Source organism: Lissotriton helveticus, chromosome 1_2 (assembly GCF_964261635.1).
Source record: "Lissotriton helveticus chromosome 1_2, aLisHel1.1, whole genome shotgun sequence".
NCBI lineage: Eukaryota > Metazoa > Chordata > Amphibia > Caudata > Salamandridae > Lissotriton > Lissotriton helveticus.
This window is the reverse complement of record NC_136058.1, coordinates 241,780,024-241,799,219: the sequence shown is the minus strand read 5'-3', so window position 1 is coordinate 241,799,219 and position 19,196 is coordinate 241,780,024. Positions and strand designations below refer to the sequence as shown.

The window sequence follows — 19,196 nt, the reverse complement described above, 5'->3', positions numbered from 1 at the left end:
CTCACTGAAAAACTCAGAGCGCCCCCCTTCCACCCTACACCACGGGCCTCAAGGACATCATCTGAGGCATCTCCCAAGGGTCCTCACTCTGCCCTTCCATGTTCAACATCTAAATGACCCCACTGGCCACCTTGGCCAAGACCTATGGAATGAACATCATATCATACGCTGATAACACTCAGCTCATCCTCTCTCTATCAACTAGACCCCGCCATCACCAATGTCATCTTCCACCTGTGCATGACCAGCATTGCACACATGATGCAAAACGACTGCCTCAAATTCAACACTGACAAAATGGAGGTACTCATCCTAGGAAGCAACACATCCCTTTGCGACAACTTCTGGTGGCCAGCAGAACCGGGACCCTCAACTACACTCACAAAACACGGCAGGAACCTAGGTATCATACTGGACTGCAAGCTAACAATGAAAAACCAGATCAACACAGTATTCTCAGCCTGCTTTCTCACTCTCTGCACGTTCCGAAAAATATTTAAGGGGTTTCCTGATCGCACCAGACGCATCGTCACCCAGCTGCCTGGACTATGCAACACCTTCTACATAGGAATCGCCTCACACCTACTAAAGCGATTACAGACTACTCTGAACTCAGCCGCCAGACTCGTCCTCAACCGACCAAGATGGGCCCACATCACCCCTCACCTCTGAAAGCTTCACTGGCTCCTCATCCACCGGGGTATGTGTTTTGGTTTTTCGGTTCTCATATAATCCAAAAAGACAACTGTCAGATGCAGAATTTCAGCTAGTTTCCATATGTTTGTCTCTTCCCAAACCAACTCCCAACTAAAACTATATACAGCAAATGTTTTCCCAGAGCAACCATAGTACTCACCATCTATGAAGTTGCCAATGGTTTTCCTTAGAACCGACAGCCTTAGAGTGGTCTTCTTCCAACTTTTTGCCTGCGTCCCTCCAAATTGTGACCTTGGTTTTGCTGGCTTTAGGATTCTGTGCACTTTACCACTGCTCACCAGTGCTAAAGTGCTTGTGGTCTCCCTGTTGTCTATGGTAATATTGACTTAACCCCAATTGGCATAATTAATTTACTTATTAGTCCCTAGTAAAGTGCACAACATGTGCCCAGAGCCTGTAAATGAAATGCTAATAGTGGACCTGCAGCCTCCCATGTGCCACCCACTTAAGTAACCCTCTAGCAATGGCTCAGGCCAGCCATTGCAGAGCCTGCATGTGCAGTTTTACACTCTTGCCTCTCTACCTCTTGCCAGGTCTAAACCTTCTCCTATTTATACATATAAGTCGCCCCTAGGTAGGCCCTGCATGATTCACAGGGTAGGGTGTAATGTATTTTAAAGGCAGGGAATGTACTTTTAAGTTTTACATGTCTTGGTATTGAAAAACTAAAAAATTATTTTTTCACTGTTGCAAGGTTTATCCCTCCCACAGATTAACATCGGTATTAAGTAATTACATCTTTTAAGTGTAATTCCCAATTGTGACAAGATAGACTTTACAAGTCTGGTGTCACTGGAGTCACAATTTAAAATCACAACTTATGGTAAAGTTGGAATTTAAATTACAGTTTAGCACATGCCACTTTTAGAAAGTCAGCATTTACCTACTTTAGCCATTTATTGCCTGCTACGTGTTTCTGTTAATTCTGGGCTGGGTGACAGCTCAGATTTGTGTATTCCCTCTAGGCAGCCACACACAAATGTGTCTTGTGTCTTGAAGGGCCATTCTGGGAGATGGGAGGGAGGAGTTGGATCCAACCTCAACCTTACACCTCAATATACTATGTCCTGCCCACACAAAGGGCTGCATACCTCCTGTACTGAGTCTGGAGCCAGGGCAGGAAGGGAGGACCTCTGTGGACTTCAAAGCTTTCTCTGATGCCTCCACTACTTCAAAGGCAAAACTGGGTATAAGTACTGGGCTTCTTACACCATGACATGAGTACACTACGGGACCTGTGACCACTCTGCCAGGCAGAAGAACTGCTCTGCTGCTGAAATGACTGCCACTCTGCTGGACTGCTGCTTTGCTGAACTCCTGCCCTGCGTCGCCCTGATTCCTGCTGTTCTCCTGCCTGCGTGAGAAGGACTGGATCTGCATCACTTGAACAGCAGAGTGACTCCAAGGGCTTGCTGGCTTGCCTCCTGTTCAAATTCTCAGATACATCAAAGACTGCCACCCTGCTACTGCATCCAGACTTTGCTTGCTGCAAGTCTTGCCCTGGCAAGTGCTGCCAACCCAGTCCTATTATTATTGTAAACAGTTGGTTCATTCGGGTGAACTGTATTTCTTTACTTATCTCATACTTATATGCAACATTAAACATTTATTTGTTCACTGGAAACAATTGAAGTGAAGTTAATGCTGAAAAAGGAGAATCCAAACCATCTATGCATTCATAAGATATTTTATAAATTGTACTCATTTATAAATTCTTTCATATATAAACATTATTGACGTAGAGAGGCTGAAAAAATGCTGTACAATTGTGAGCAAGTGGTGATATTCGTGACAATTAGTGCTCAATGTGATCGGCGCAGGGTGTAATATACAAAATTTACAAGGGTAATTTACAAGGTGGTGGACAGGGAAGAAGGGGATGTGGCCAATGTTCATGTTCACCTTCCTAAGAATCAAAGTATACTGCGGGAACAGTAGCAGCACATCGCATTCGGAACCAGCGCATTGCCCTTGGAAATGACACAGATATCCCATGCAAGCGTTTATTGCTTCTAAGCACTATTTTACATGTATTCTTTGAAGTCATATCTCTAATTCTACTTGGTAGATTTTAGTCGCTTTGGTCTTGTTTTTTTATTAAAATGCTGCTTGTCCAGCTGCCGGAAGTGACTACAGACCCCAGAAGCTACCGCCGCGGGTGCTAGAGTGTTCTCCTGTGATCTCCTGTGATCTCCTGTGCTCTCCTGTGCTCTCCCTTGCTCTCTGTGAGCCAAGAGTGAGTTCCGTGAGCCGTGAGCTGCGAGCCGTGCTTCAAACGCAGCAGGACTTTTGGAGCCGCAAATCAGTTTGCATCGCGGTAGCACCCGCACCCGCCGGGCATTTCTGAGCGTGGCTGAGAACTGCGAGTTACCTCACAGTGCCCCACAGTGTGACGGAAGCCGCAAAGTGCCTCTCAGAGCGGCAGGAGCCGCGAGACGCCTCCCAGTGCGGCAGGAACCACAAGTCGCCACTTAGCGCGGCAGGAACCACAAGTCGCCGCCTAGTGCGGCGGGTGCTGAAAATTACTTTACATAAGAAAGCGGCGATCTGTCCCCAACACACAGGACCCGTAGGGCGTTGTTAAGTGCCTCACAGTGTGGCGGAAGCCGAGTTTGCCTTCCTGCTAGCTGCGGGTTTCCTGCGCGGCAGAAAGCGCGTGAGCCGTGTAGGCTTCTCACCGCGGAAGGGCCGCAAAAAGACTACCGAATGGGGTAGAAAAGCCACGAGTTGCCTCCTTCAGGTCAGGAGTTGCAATTCATTTTGAGAGCAGCAGAGCAGAGCAAGGACGCTGTGAAGACACGGTGAGGAGCTGCACAAGATTCAAGGAGAGTCTGTGAGTACAGGAGACGATGGTCTATGTGGGTTATGTGAACAAAGGCGCGACGGTGGATGAAGCCTATCACTGGCATCTGCATATAATCCCATCTAAGTGGCCATCTGTATGTCAAGTGACAGGTACGGATCACTGCTGGAGGTTCCTGCTTGAGTACAGTTTTGAGTACTGCCTACGGAGTATTTATTGTCACTTAAATCCAAGTCTGAAATACCGGAGGAGCTATGTAGCAAAACAGCAAGGGGGTACAAATCGAAACGAAAAGTCAGGGGTCACTTTAACATCCAGCAAGGGGAAAGGTAACGGCAAGAAGCGTATTAAAGGTGCAGTATGGGAATTAGAAATGCGCTCAGGAAAAAATAGAGCCGCCCAGGTCCAGGAGCAGGACCAGGGAGAAGGCCTCTCACAAGGGAATCAGAGATACCCAAAGAGGCCAAGGAAAGATTCCCCCAGACAGGAAAAACAACAACATTTAAAAATACCCCGGAATGACATAAATGAAAAGATCGTAAATGAAAAGAACGAAAATGAAGAGGAATCTCCCAGTAAGGCTTCTGCTATGAAGAAAGCAAGGATGACCCATAGCAAAAGGAAAGAGCGATACAAGATAACAGACTTCCTAAGTGCAAAAGGGTCAACAAAAAAGTGAACTTTAAACAGTGAGACACTTTTGATGGAAAACAAAACCAAAGGTGCATCTTTAACAAAACAGCAGTCTGATCATGAATATGGAATGGATTCACATTCTAGAAGCAGTGAAGTAGTTAAAAATGTCGTACAAAGCCAAGAAATTGTTGCGGAGGTCTCAACTCAGAAGTGCTCAGTAAGTATGCACACAGCAATAAACTCAGCCAGGAAAATAACAACAAATGCAGTAATTCACAATCATACCTTAAGTGAAACACTCTTTTCCTTTAATCTCAGTAATTGGGAAGATATGGGGGAGGGACTCAGTTATATTCAGCAACAGGAGCCATTAAACTCACCTGCCCAAGAAAAAGAGCTTGACCCCAAATCATTGGAACTGTTGGAAACAAGTGAAATTAACACTAAGGTAAAAGACATTAACCCTGACTCAAGTAGAACAATGGATAACAAAAATTTAGAAATAGCGGAGGTTAAGCCCGCGCTCTCAAAGAAAGAAAAAAAGAGGCAAAGAAAAGCACGGAACAAAGGGAAAGCAGCCCTACAAAAGAAAATATGGCCATTATTCTTGCAACATAAGAATGGCAGGTCAAGTACCTTGAATAATGATATAAAAACAGATTCAGAATCTATAACCCCATAAACAATCATCCAAGAACTCAATCCTATAGGAAACGAGAAAACAACTTGTTTACCTGAGACAAATAATTCTGAAAATGGATCACTGTCATCAGCAGCCGAACAAGAGACATCACCAAACAGGCAAAACTCTATGGCCCATAATTGTTTGGAATCCGCTACCACCAGAAAGGAAGGGAATACTAAGTCAGAGGGACAGGATCAAATGAGATCAGGGCTTAGAGTAATTACCAAAGAAGCAGTTAGAACAAGAAGTCCTCGCAGGTCAGAAGGAGAGGACATATCACTGCTGCAGCTGCAAAGTTCAAACATACCAAGGGAAAATGAATTAAACAAAATAGTGTTACTTCCAAACTATATTTCAAGAGGTAACTTTGACACCTTAAACAGAGGTACAATTATAAAACTGGTAAAGAAGTACGGGAAATAGCCTACATCAATTACTAACGATTGAATTTAAACCACATCCATTCATGGATAAGAGAGAGGTAACAGTAACAACTTGGTCCTCACCGGAAATTGCAGAGCATATAATGACTCAACAGCAAAAGTTTAAGGCTTGGGGCATTGAACAACAAAGATTAGAGGCACCATGATACCCAGGTCCACTTCTCCCCAAAAAGAAAAGTGAGGAGTCTCTACTGAGAGATGCCATAGGAGCAGAAACAAATTACAAATTCTTCGAGAAATTAATAATCACCAGGCCTCGGGCAACAGCCCAACTTGAAAGGAGTATAGATGAATTTAACACAATAAAACAAGGGATTAAAGAAAATAGGATGGGGCCTCAAAAACTTAATCTTAACTAACCCTGGGCGTAGTTCGCGGAGCCGCACTCCGCGGAGCTACGCGAAGACGCAGTTGCACTCCGCGACCTTCGCGTAGCTCCGCGGACATGCGTAGTAGCTTGCTAGACCCGTTCGCGCGCCGTTTTTCGTCTTCGGGAGCGCGGTGCGCGTGTTCGGGGCGCTGCCTGCATGCTAGAGATAGCTAGCGCGCTAAGTTACTCAAGAGGTTTGTCCCGCCCGCTTGCGTTCCCTTATTTCCAAAGTGCGTGATCGCGTCAAATATCGCGCAAACTTACCCCCGGCGCACGCGATAATGTTATTCAGCGCGCGAGAACTACGCTACGCACCGGATCGCGGAGTAATCGACAGCTTCGCGTTCTCCGTAGAACGCGGAGTTGCCAAAACTCCGCAAGCTCCGCGAACGGAGCGTAGTTCTTCGCCCAGGGTTAATCTTAACTCGCAATCCTGACGAACCAAAGTACCACAATAAATTCAAAAACGGATCAACATTTGCTCTTGGAATACCCACGGTCTAGAAAACCTTATAGGAAACCCCTGTGCAGTGGAATTCCTGCAAGCACACGATATCATCTTAGCCCAAGAAACATGGAGCATAACACAGAACAATATTATAGGCTTTGCCGGCCATCATGTGCCTGCAATAAAATCAGCAAAATTTGGACACCCAAAGGGCGGCCTGTCCTCTTATTTCTCGACCAAATTGGATTGGACTCTAGAAAAACTTAGTATAGGGATGAATTGGGTCCTTGTATCCAAACTGGAACAGTATAAAAGCAATGGATCTGTAACAACATGGCAGAAGTATACCACCAAGCGGGTACAAGTGAAGAAAGTTCAGGGGAATCCGCAAGCCCAGATCCACCGCAAAGATGGGAAGGTGAAAGAGTAAGAGACTGGGACACCCTAACAGGATCCTTAATGGAACACTTTTCGGATAACAAAAGTGAATATTCAGCTAGGCGCCAGAAGAAGCACACGCGGACAAGCACTCACCATCCCTGGTCCAATCATGAACTTCGCAAGCAAAAAAGCCTAATAGTACGCAGAATAAGAGCAATCTCAAACCAGTTAAAAACAGGGGGAAAACCTGACAGAAGCGTGCTTAAAGATTTAAGAAAACACTATAAGAAAAACTGCAGAGTAGCTAAATCTAGCTTTCAGGTCGCAATATGGAACAAACTCCTTCTGGCTAGTAAACAATGTAATGTAAAATACTTCTGGTCTCAGATAAATTCACTGACACTCGAAAAAAACAGACATCAAAACACAGGGATAAACGAGGAAGTATGGGCAGCTCACCTAATGAGTATGTATAAAGAATCAAAGTTTAAACCAACCCCAGGTAGTCCATCATCAAAAAAGGACAGTAGGAGGCATATAGAACAAAACACACAAAGTCTCCGTGTGGGCCTAAATGTGAATAACAAACCAATCTCCCCGAAATATAAAAGCTCCGACAAATTAATAGAAGTCAGCTAACTAATAAAAATCATCAAAAAGCTAAACTCGGAGGGCGCACCAGGACCAAATGGCATTCCAAATGCCCTCTTCAAGGGAGAAGCTTCATATTGGGCCTATTATTTTTCCCCACTCTTTAATGAATTGTTTGAAACAAATGGAATCCCTGAATCCTGGAGGGGAAGTATTATCCAGCCAATTTTCAAAGGGGGAAATTCAACAATGCCGACCAACTACAGACTAATTGCTTTAATTGATGTTGAAGCAAAGTTATACGCAAGTTGCCTACTAACCAAACTAAAAAAATGGTCCGATGAAAACAACCGCATCCCAAGATCTCAAACAGGGTTTCGGGCGGGAGCAGGAACTCTAACAAATCTAACGGCATTAACATTGTTAGCCGAAAAAGCTAAATTTAAGAACACCTGCCTGTTCGCCTGTTTTGTGGACATTAAGCAAGCTTTCGACAGCGTGCCCCGTGAACGTCTTTGGGAAAAACTGGCCAGCTGGGGCATCCCCATAAATCTGTTAAAGGCCATCAGGGAATTATATTCACGTACATGGAGCCGGGTAGAGGTAGGAGATGGGCGGTGGGTAAAAAAGAAAATAAACACCCAAAATGGTCTGAAACAGGGGTGCGTGCTAGCTCCTATTCTTTTTAACCTCTATATATCTGATCTTGAAGATGCCCTTGTGGAAATCAATAGTCATCCACCATCGATAGTTAATGAGGAAATTAGGTGCCTTCAGTACGCCGATGATTTAGTACTAAGTCAAACGCAAATCAGATTACAAAGAGGAATGAATGCCTTAGCCAAATATTTAACAGCACAAGGGTTAGAACTGAATTTATCAAAAACAAAGGTCGTACGGCTAGTAGTTGCCAAAAACAAAAACAAGAAATATATATGGTATATAGAGGGGAAGAAAGTCGAAATAGTTGCTTCCTATAAATATCTGGGATTTATGGTAGAACGAAAATTAACCCACAAATCACAGCTCATTTCAATGAAGTCAAAATCTCAAAATCTGATATATGGCTTCAATGTATTAAAAAAGAAATTAAGCTGTCCATCATATGGCAACTTATTAACAGTTATGCAGGCACAGTTAATCCCAACAATAACCTATGGCACCAAAATAATGAAAAGATGTGAAATCACGGCCTTGAACAAAATACAAACAAAAGTATATAAAAAAGTCTTGCCTATCCAGCAAAGCGCATCTCCTGCTAAGGTGTGGCTAGAGTTTGGCTTATTAAACCAGGAATTTCGCAGCAAAGGAGCTTTCATAAAACTGTGCTGGAGGTTGCATGCTTCTGCAAGCAGAACCATAGATCACCTATGCTGGAAAGAAATAGAAAGACAAAAAGGAAAGAAAACGCAAGGATCCTGGGGTAGTTACTTAAACCAGGTGATAAAGGACCTCTCTGCCCTAGATATTTGGAATCTTAGCATAGGAAAAAAGGCATTCAACAACCGAATTAACATCACAATGAAATGTTTGTCTCACTCAAAGGATGAGAACACCCTACTGCAAAGACGGCATACCTGGACGGTTATTAATTCATATGGGAAAAGGAAGCCTCAGGAATGTTTATCAGCCTATTTCTCACTTACTCAAAAACATAAATTAATGAGGTTGCGTCTGGGCATGTGGGAAACAAAAGACTTAATCCCAGCATGGAAGGATAAAAGGGAAAATCTAGACTGCAGACTATGCGGATATAAAGAGGAATCTATTCAACACATTTTTTGTGTATGCCCTATGTTACTAAATGAACGGAAGGCACTTTTAAAATCAGTACTGAATAGTTTGAATATACGCTCATGTAGAGAAGCTGTAACCACCTGGCTCAGTGGGACCTCAATCCCATTAGTGTGGAGAGGGGTGAAACTTTTAAATGTGTTTTTAAGGAAATCGGTTGAAACTATATAGAGAGCGAAAAAGATTCTCTATAAAATACTAACGGCCAACCAGAAAATTAAGAAGAGTATGGGTTTCGTAGGGGATTAGGAACACAGGAACAGTGCGTGAACCTGGAACTCATAGTTGGCAAGTATACCAAATCAAAATCAGGTAATCTTTATCTATGCTTTGCCGACTTGAGTTCCGCGTTCGATCTGGTGGAACACGCACTGCTCTGGCCCATATTAATATCTATGGGTGCCCCTACCGAAATTATCCATCTGCTAGCTCGCCTGTATAGTAATTTATCATGCAAAGTAAGGTTTGGAATAGATGGAGAGTGTACCCCTTTCTTTGAAGTCAAGCGAGGCATCCGTCAAGGATGCGTATTAGCTCCTTTATTATTTTCACTTTTTATTAATCATGTGGATACATTTCTGAAACTGACTAATACAGATGCTCCAACTATAAATGGTAACCCCATCCCTGTCCTTTTACATGCGGACGATACGGTCCTCCTTTCTAGGACACAGAATGGTCTACAACAACTAATTGACCAATTTCAAATTTTTATTAAGAACAGGAATTTGAAAATCAACAAAGGGAAGACCGTCACCATGGTTTGTGGTAAGAAACCTAGAAAACACAAACCTTTTTTCTTAGATGGAGAGAAATTAGAATCTGTTAATAGTTTTTGCTATTTAGGAATCAATTTTTCGGGTAATGGGAAATGGACAAATGAACAAAATAGCGTCCTTTTCAAAATGGCCCGGAATACAAACTGTATTTTCAGATTCGCAGCGAAACTGGGGGATCGCAGAATTCGTGAAATGTTAACCCTTTTTAATGCTAGATGCATCTCCTCTGCTATCTATGGGGCTGGAGTATGGGGGGTATGATGCACAGTGTGCTAAATCTATCCAGGTGAGGGAGAATGCGTTTTTAAAAAGATTAATTTGTGCTCCAGTTATGGCTTCAACAGAGTTAATACACAAGGAATTAGATATGTACTACATCAATGATCTAATTGCCCTTCGTCCTCTATCCCTGTGGCGCTCAATATGGGTAAAGGAGGAAACCAGGTTCACACAGGACGTAATAACAGATTGTATTAAACTTGATTGCCGATCGAACATTTCTTGGCTGAAGCATATACATTATTGGTATAAAACTTTATATGGACTGGACATTTATAATGATTTAACAATGGACCCTATTTTATCAAAACGGGAGTTGAAGGTCTCGTTTATGAAATATGCTGAAGAGACCAGGCTGGAAAAATATACTAAACAGAGCACATTCATTTTTTATCAACGCTATAATATTAATGTTGGCTTTCAAACTTATCTTGTAACAGTTAGTATTCCATCCCACCGTTTCGTTTTAACCCGTCTCCGCCTAGGAATTGCGCATCATCTTGTGGCTTTTCCTGTGCCCAAAAAACCTGGAACTTGTGTATGCCCATGTGATGGTAAATCAAAGCAGAGCACATGTCACTTTATACTATCTTGTACTTTTTATACTTTTTTAAGGAATTATTACTTGAAACCCATCTTTTTAAAATATAATACGCATCATCTACAAACAGCAATGTCACTAGTATTTAATCTAGAGTCTTCAGATGTATGCTTTTATGTGCCTACTTATATTTTAAAATGCATCTCTGTAAGAAAATCAATTATTGTATGAATTTTGTTAGTTGTTAATTGTACTATGCACTTTAAACTTGATGCTGCTGAACTACGTATTTGTATTTTGCACAAAACCATGGTGCACTTTGAATTTGATGCTGCTGAATCATATAATTGCATTTTGCACATATATTGTTGTTGGACTACTTGCTGCTACCAATATTTTTCTTGTGTAGGATTGTCTTATTACCTGCAGTTTATTCATTATTATTTTAATCCAATAGTTAGTTTAGGTGCTGCTAATTGGATATGCACTTTAGAATTGTTAATTTGCACATATACTAATCTTGAGATAATACTTAGCACTTTAAATTGTATATTTGCACATAACCAAAGGTCGTAGGATTGTTAAGTTTTTAGCCAAATTTGTTGATCCTATGACTATGCATTTTTAATATTGTTAAAATGTTTTTAACATAAGTGCTATTATGCAAGATTATTTTTGAGATAGCTTAGTATTTAGTATTAGTATTTAGTATTGTGTTAAAAATTCTCTTGTGTGTATGCTGCTATATGGTTGTATTTCTTTTACAAACCGAATAAAGCATCTTTGAAATTGAAGAAGAGTCAAATAGGCACATGCATCAAGGGTTTTTGCATTCGCAAACGGTGCGAATCGCAAAATTCGGCCGTTTGCGAATGCAAATCCCTTTTTTGGGATGCATGAAGCCTTTTGCTTTTTTCGCAATTTTAGAAATCGCAATTTATTTGCGATTTCTGAAATTGCGATTGCATTTAAGAAATCGCATTTTTGGGATTTCTTAAATGCAATGCATAATTTTTTTTTTTTAATTGCGAAATCGCAGTTAGGTAGTGGTAAATTACCATGAAGTTAACCTTCATGGTAATTTGCGAAATCTTTCAAAAGTGCACAAAAGTGCATTTTTGAAAGTTTCATTTTACACACACACAAACATGCCCTTGGGGCATGTGTGTGTGAAAAATGTACTTAAAGGTACATTTCAGCGGTGCAGGGGGGTCCTTTGGACCCCCCTGCACCCTTGAAATTGCATTCTCATTTAGCGATTCCTTAATTGCGAATCGCAAAATGAGAATGCCTTCACATTCATTCCTATGGGCCTCTAGGCCCATAGGAATCAATGGAAAGGGATTCCTTAATTGCGATTCGTAAATTGTGAATCGCAATTAAGGAAAATTAAGAAATCGCAAACAAAATTGCGATATCTTGATGCATAGCCGTTTGCGAATTCTTAATTGCGATTCCTTAATTTTCGCAATTAAGAATTCGCAAACCGGAGCATTGATGCATGTGGCCGAAAGTGCTGTTTTTTATGTAATGATGTTAGAAAGACATGATTTTTCTTTTTAAACTTTTTTTAAAAAAAACTAAATTTTAAACATTGGACGCATAAAAGTAACTTATAGATTATTTTTGTAAGAATCAGCAAACGATTCTATGTGCTTATGTGTAGTAGTATTATTTAAAAACTGTTATTTGGCGTAATGGTTTTTGTTTTTAAAGACCGATCACCCAAAATAAAAATCTTGAAATCTTGAAATCTTATGAAAATGTTCTCTATTTTCATAACCTGGTATGGAGTTTTTGTTGTGATGTTTCACTATGTTACTGTTTGAAGTGTTGCACAAATAATTTACACATTGCCTCTTAAGGTAAGCCTAACTACTCTGTGCCAAGCTAACAGAGGGTGAGCACAGGATTATTTAGGTTATTTGTGTTGTGATTTACCCTGACTATGATTGTGGTTCCCGTGTGGACAGAGTGCACATCTCTGCCAACCAGAAACCCAGTTTGTAACAGCTTTGAAATTCTTTCGTAATGAACAGACAACAGTATCCTCTATTAGCAAAGCATTCTTAAGACCCTTCCAAACGAGGTAAGAGTGAAGTATGCAAACACATATCAAAATAAAAAGGAGACCATGATGAATGTGACCAGATCTCTTAAGTTTTAGGAAGAGCTAGATAGATCAGGGGCTGTATTATGTATGCATAACACTTTCCTGTTTAGCGCTGGGCACACCTTTTAAAATGTGCATCCCGCACTAACCAGGAAAAAAGGCTGCATTATGGTGAGTGCACTGCCCCCAGGGCAGCTGCCCTGGATGCAGCACATTCTGGTGAAAATCAGAGCAGCTGCTTTAAAGCCCCTCAGCGTTTTTGCAGTGCAGGTGCCAATCCACCTTAACCTTTAATGGGTGTTAGAGATCCACTTGCAGGCAGGTGCAGTGAGTGACTGCACACACCTGCTAGGGGATGTCTGGGGGGTCCATGGGACCCCTTTCCAACAGCCCGAGTGCTGCAATCAGGGGGTGCACTGACAGTGCGCCTCCTGAAGCTTCTTTGCCTCTGCACCCGCATCTGTAATACGGCGCAGGGGCAAAGGGATTCGCGCATTTGCATGGTGCCATGCCCCCATGCAAATGAGGGAACGCTCTCCTGAAGAAGCTCTGGTGATGTATGTGCACCAGCGCTTTCAGTGTTACAGAAGTGGATGCACAAACGTCTGTGGCTTATTCGATAATAAAGTGCCCCAAGGGTGCCCAAAGCGTGCGCAAACTCCCATTGCACCCCCTCAGCACTTCTATAATATGGCCCAGGAGTGTTCACCATAGTTCTAGAAGGGCAGAGTCTATGCTAGACTCTCAACATACCCACTGACTATGTAAAGGAATTTAATTAACATTCATTATGTTTAGTTGTATTTTCTGAAAATCTGACATGAATCCATCCCTCAAATATGTGTAATCCTCCTGGAACAAAACTTCACTTTACTCAAGACTCTTGCCAGTTTTGCATGGAGTTTGCTTCTGCCTATTTGTTTTGAGTGTCAATAAAACATGAACACAATTACATACAGTTATTAAACTTAACAGGTACATTCACAACTAATAAGCTCATTGAAAAGCTTGACATTTCCACTGGTCATGGAGACCAATTTCCAAAAAAGGTGACCCACGCTTAACATCTTGAAATCTTGACTCCTTTCTGCAGAAACGATTGTACCTTTTTTCTAGTCATTCCCGGAAGATTCCAGGACATGATCTACTATTCATGTGCCACCTTTTGGACAGAAGTGGGCATTATGAATTTGGGTACCAGTCCCAGCACTTTTGTTAGTGTTATAAGACAGTACCAACTCAGTTCTAATACTGATTCTCAGCAGCCACCCTCGGAAATAGCGTCAATATCTATAAACTTACATGAAAACATTGCCATATGAACTCTAGTCTATCCAACTCTACTGAGTAATAAACCATATTAACTTATTCTCTTGCTCATTAACTATATTGCTAGTAGGTGAGAGGAGAATGGATGAAAAGGGGTATGCAATATAAATAGATTCATGATACTCATCAAGAATAAGACATCTTATGATTTTGATAGCATCATACTAATTTTGAAATTGTCATATATTGACATAGCGTAGTTAGAACTGACCACATTGCCCCATCTATTATAAAATGGCGCTATCACTCTCTGTATTTTGGGTGTGCTCTTCCTCACTGTTTCCACCCAATGCATTCTTTACAAATATCACCAAATGAACTATTGAGTACTTACAATTTCTCCAAGAATGCTGATCCACCGTCAGCAAAGAATAACGTTGTAAAAAGTTCCATTGGGCTCCAGTCCAGATGAGGTAGTGTAAAGGGTATAAGCTGTGTGGAAAAGAGAAGTAGTGTCTCAAAAATAAGTTTCTATCCAATCCACCTGTTTCTAAACTTTATATTCACAAAAACGTTACTTTGGGGGATTCTTTTCGAGGGATTATTTACAAAGGTACAAGCAAATCATTCAATTTACAGTGGATTTTTCAAGTTCATTAACTAAGAAGCTATTGATACTGAAGAGGGGAAATATTTCAGCAGTTTCAGAACATGCCAAGCAAGCTTGACCTTGATCAGGAAAGCTACTGATTCACCTATCTAAACACAATTTGATAGGATGATGCACCTTTCTGCAGAATTTGCTCAAACAAAGTGTCCAAAACGCCATGGATGATATTGGAACTTCATTAATGCAAATGTTTGGGGTATATTGTTATCCATACGCATATCAGGCAGTCCCTATATCATAGTTAATTGGCATAAGCTATAGCTCCACAGTTGACAGAGACAGACATGCACTAGAACATCTTTTTCTGAGAGAGATATTTTCTCCTACGCCCATGCATTGGTGCAGTTGCACTACAGAGATGACACCACCAACTTTCCACACACTAGAAAGGCCAGAATGTACTCACAGACTTTCTCTGCATTTGTCCACACAATCTCTTATTCCTCACTTGTTTGTTATTCAAAATAATACTAAGGCACACTGCCAATAACACAATAAAAGCACAACTGTGGTTCTCATGCACCCGTCCATATCATACACTACCTATAGAGACCGAATGACAGGCACACACTCTAACATTCATGTCTGTAAATGGTCTGCAGTTCCTTACCAGTGCATAATCGCAGTGGCATCTGGCAGGGGACGGGGGTGGAAGGGCAGGGGAGGGGGCGGAGAGTGGGGAGACAAAAAAAAATAAAAGTTGACTTACCTTTTGGGGCCGGCCAGCCATCTCCGGTCCCGTGAGCCACCTTCTCCTCACACATGCTCCCTTCACTAAGCCAATCACAATGCTGCAATGCAGCATTGGGATTGGTATGAGTGCAGGTGCTCAGACAGGGACTGGGAGGCTTTGCATGTTCCTCACTAGGCTGTGTAAAGCAAGCCTGGTGAGGAAAATTCAAAGTGTGCATGACTGTGTGCATGACTGTTTGGCTGGCCCAAGAGGGCCAGCCAAGCAGTCACGCACTCCTGGAGTGGGCAAACCACTCCTCCCTCGTAACCCCCACCCTGCCCTAACCCAGACCCTGGTGAAAAATAAAAAAGCACTGCTCCAAAAGCAGTGGGGCAATGCTCGTCCGCCTTCGCAGAGGATTCGCCACTGTATAATTGATTATTTAAATGTAATTAAAAAACCATACGATACTACCATATTTCTTTGTTGGTGTGGGTCAACTTATCTACATTTTTATGTAAGGTTAATATCATTAGAAGCTAGAGAAAATCAACACAGATTACATATTTTTCTAGACTATCTCCAAAAGACCTTCTTTAGGGCTCTAATATAGCACCAGGGGCGGTATCATATTTGAGCGAACATCTTTTTTTGCGGTGCAAAGTGTACAAAGTTCAAACATATACCTCGAAATTTCTTTGAGTTAATGCATGGACCTTAAAAATAAATAGTTTTTTTGAAAGTTTGTATATTAACTGCGAGAAATCCAGAGCTATATTTTTAGAATTTTAGATCCCTCACCCATAAAATACAGGGTATCAGCCTATCATGGTAATGCGTGTAACACAAATGAAGAGACCATAATGAGGGAGAAAACACATGCACTATCCAAATAAGACAGTGTTTGTTACTGCAGGTTCTCAAGTGGCAGGCAATGGGCCAGTATTCCACATGGATGTGATATGTGGATGCAGCATCTAGTGAGATATAGTCTAACGAGACAAACCACCTGGGACCACCGTTAAAAAATAAAAATCCTTACAGGGATGCCAACTTACTACAATTTGTTGTTTATCAGTTAAACTGCAATAAAACAGTATTGATCAGTTCAATGTAGCAAATCACATTACGGCCATCATCAAGACTTACTGTGTGTCCTGCTTCTTCAAGGATCTTTTTAGTTTCATGAACAACTCTTCTCATGCTGGGGGTTGATGGAAAATGGCGAGTTGTATCATAGTAACCAATCCTAAGAGGTGTTGATCTGGAGAAAACCTGCAATGGCAAGAAGTAATTGTTCAAAATGTGGCTTTCACTTGGACAAGCATGAATGTAATGGATGCACTCTCTTAAAATAGCAAATCAAAAATGACTTATCATGGCCACATTTAAACTTTCGTAGCAATGCTCTGCTGCATCCCAAATGTTTAAAAAGGTGAATTCTCAAACTCACTATAAGGCTAAAGAAAACTGGAACCAAAAAACAATCCAGCTTTCCACCCTTACATCATTATCACAATAACTTGTAATCGATGGAGTGTTCTACAAATTATCTTCAGTTCTCTCCATTGTATCCAAACCTAATATTCATTTGTTCTCTTGCTTCCCAACCAATAGTATACCCAATGTTCCCAACTGTATGAGTAAAATTTTGGTCTTAGTCTTTCCCTCATTTATTTCCCCCAGGTTAGATCTGTTTGAAACTGGAGGACTTCACAGCATTCATTTGGATGACGAATATGAACAGAACACTGCTTGCGGTTTAATTACATTAGGAATCATAACAATAATAATACTTATCAACTGCAAGTTCCAAGCAAGTGTGATATTTTTTTTTAGATAATACATTGTGGCACACATTTTTAATCCTCTATCACAGTCAAACACCAATAGCTGCCCCATTCCATGTACATCCATGTACTGTGAGAATACCTTTATTGAGTAAGCTCAAAGGTTGTTCCATCAACCCGCCGGGATTTCTGTAGTCAAAACATCTTTTAGAGTACCTCCTGAATCTCTCCTTTCTTTAGTTGTCCATGAACCCAAACCAAAGGAATTCCTGGAGTAAACACACTGACCAAGAAGACAGCTGCAACAGGGTCAGAGCTGTGCTCACCAACTAATCTTCATGAATTGTGTTTATTTGTGTTCATGGTATTCCCAGTAGGATTAAAACAGTGTATTCAGAAATCATTACTGGAAGAGTATGCTAGGTAGCGTTATCTAATCTACTAAGCTAGTTTTCAGTCTTCGATGTGTTTATCTAATTTAATTTACGTAAAAAGTTTCTAATTAGCCTAATCATTTACTACAGTTATCTATCTAATGGCGCTGTTGAGTTTATTCATTTTAACCATCTAATTGTTATACCCTAGCTGTGCAAACTATTCCTCTATCCATACATTCTATACAATATCAACCTTATTCCAATGTATTCAGTTGATCCAATCTATTCATGTATACAAAAAATTTCAAGCCATCAACCCATCAATCTAGTAAAAACATCATACATCTAGAATGTGCACCCATCACCCATCCTTACATCCACCGACCAATTAATCCACCCAATCTATCATTCCATCATTCATTCTCTTCCATGATCTCTTCCATGATCCAGCCACTCTACCCAGGTATCCATCAAATCTTTTCAATCTAGCCAAACATGGTAACTACTAATATGAACTGTTCTATCTATTCATTCAGTCAGTAAAATTTACCCATCTAATCAATCCAACCTATCAACCAATACGAACCATAAACAAACATCATGCATCCAAACAACATATTCTTTAATTCTAACCTTCCATACAATCCAGCTATTAAGATGGGAACCTTCTCAGGTTCAGAGCTGCACTCAGAACCAACCTTCATTGATTATGCCTGGAAGTTTATGTTGTGCCAGACACAGCAGTCATCATAGAGTGAATTGTATCAACATAGCTTCTCATTGTTCTAGTTAATAATCAATTTACATGTCTATCCCCTGTATCTAGGCTATCTACAATATCTATCTGTTTCATCAAATCTCTTTAACTAAATTGGCAAATCTGTCACAAATTTATCTAATTAATCAATCTAGTGCATGTAATTAGTTATATCTAATCTATCTGTATTTCCATTTAATCAAGCTATTCCAACTATCGAATTGATTTACTAATTCAAGCTATTCAGCTATCCATGTGTTCTATAACACAAACCCAGTTTATCATACAATCAAATCAGCCAGTGAATCCAACCAATCAATTCATCTAAATGACCCATGCATTAATCCACCCATCCATCCAAATCTATAATTCCATTTACTCTATCCTTCCAACTCACTTTACTATATTTATCTACCCATCCTTCCAAATCAATAATCCACTAAAAATATGATTACATATTCAGACAAACTCTTTGGCAGGCTTGTCTAGTCACTGTACTTGTCTTCTTGAGAAGTTATATTCAGTGGTTGGAGGCAGCAGTTCTCACAGATCTGTGCTGTATAAGGAATATGCTACTTACCAGTATGCATCTGTTCTTGGCATGTAGAGCTGTAGAGTCGTATACTGTGCATTAGATCGGCACCTGGTGTTGGGCTCGGATGATTGCAGGTTGTTGTCTTCTTGGAAGAAGTCTTTGTAGTGACGAGATAGATAACTCCTCCCTTGGACAATACTGCGCATGGTCATCGACTCCATCCTCAGATTGTTTTTCGCCATGATGGGAAATGATGGAGTTAGTAGAAGTAAAGATAAAGAAGGGATGTCCATGCGTGTGCATCTAATTAAGATGATAACTGGAACGGATACAAGCCCCGGGGAGGCGGGAGGGTGTATACGACTCTGCAGCTCTACATGCCAAGAACAGATGCATACTGTAGCATATTCCGTTCGAGGCATATGAGCTGCAGATCGTATACTGTGCATCGATTGTGCAGCAGTGTCTCCCCTAGCGGTGGTCGCCTGTATCCGTTGCAGCATTCTGAAACAGTGTTCTAAGGACAGCTTAGCCTACTGCAGCTT

The 19,196-nt window shown here is 41.1% G+C and overlaps 1 protein-coding gene across 1 annotated transcript in view; it reads right to left on the bottom strand.

The window, feature by feature from the left end:
- LOC144800360 (vitamin D3 hydroxylase-associated protein-like) overlaps positions 1-19,196 on the bottom strand; it is a 352,351-nt gene that overhangs the window by 84,607 nt on the left and 248,548 nt on the right. Inside the window, exons 8-9 of the mRNA XM_078671675.1 lie at positions 16,342-16,467; positions 14,244-14,341 (exon numbers count right to left, since the gene is read on the bottom strand). Of these exons, the coding sequence (XP_078527801.1) occupies positions 14,244-14,341; positions 16,342-16,467 (224 nt within the window). The remainder of the gene's footprint in view (positions 1-14,243; positions 14,342-16,341; positions 16,468-19,196) is intronic.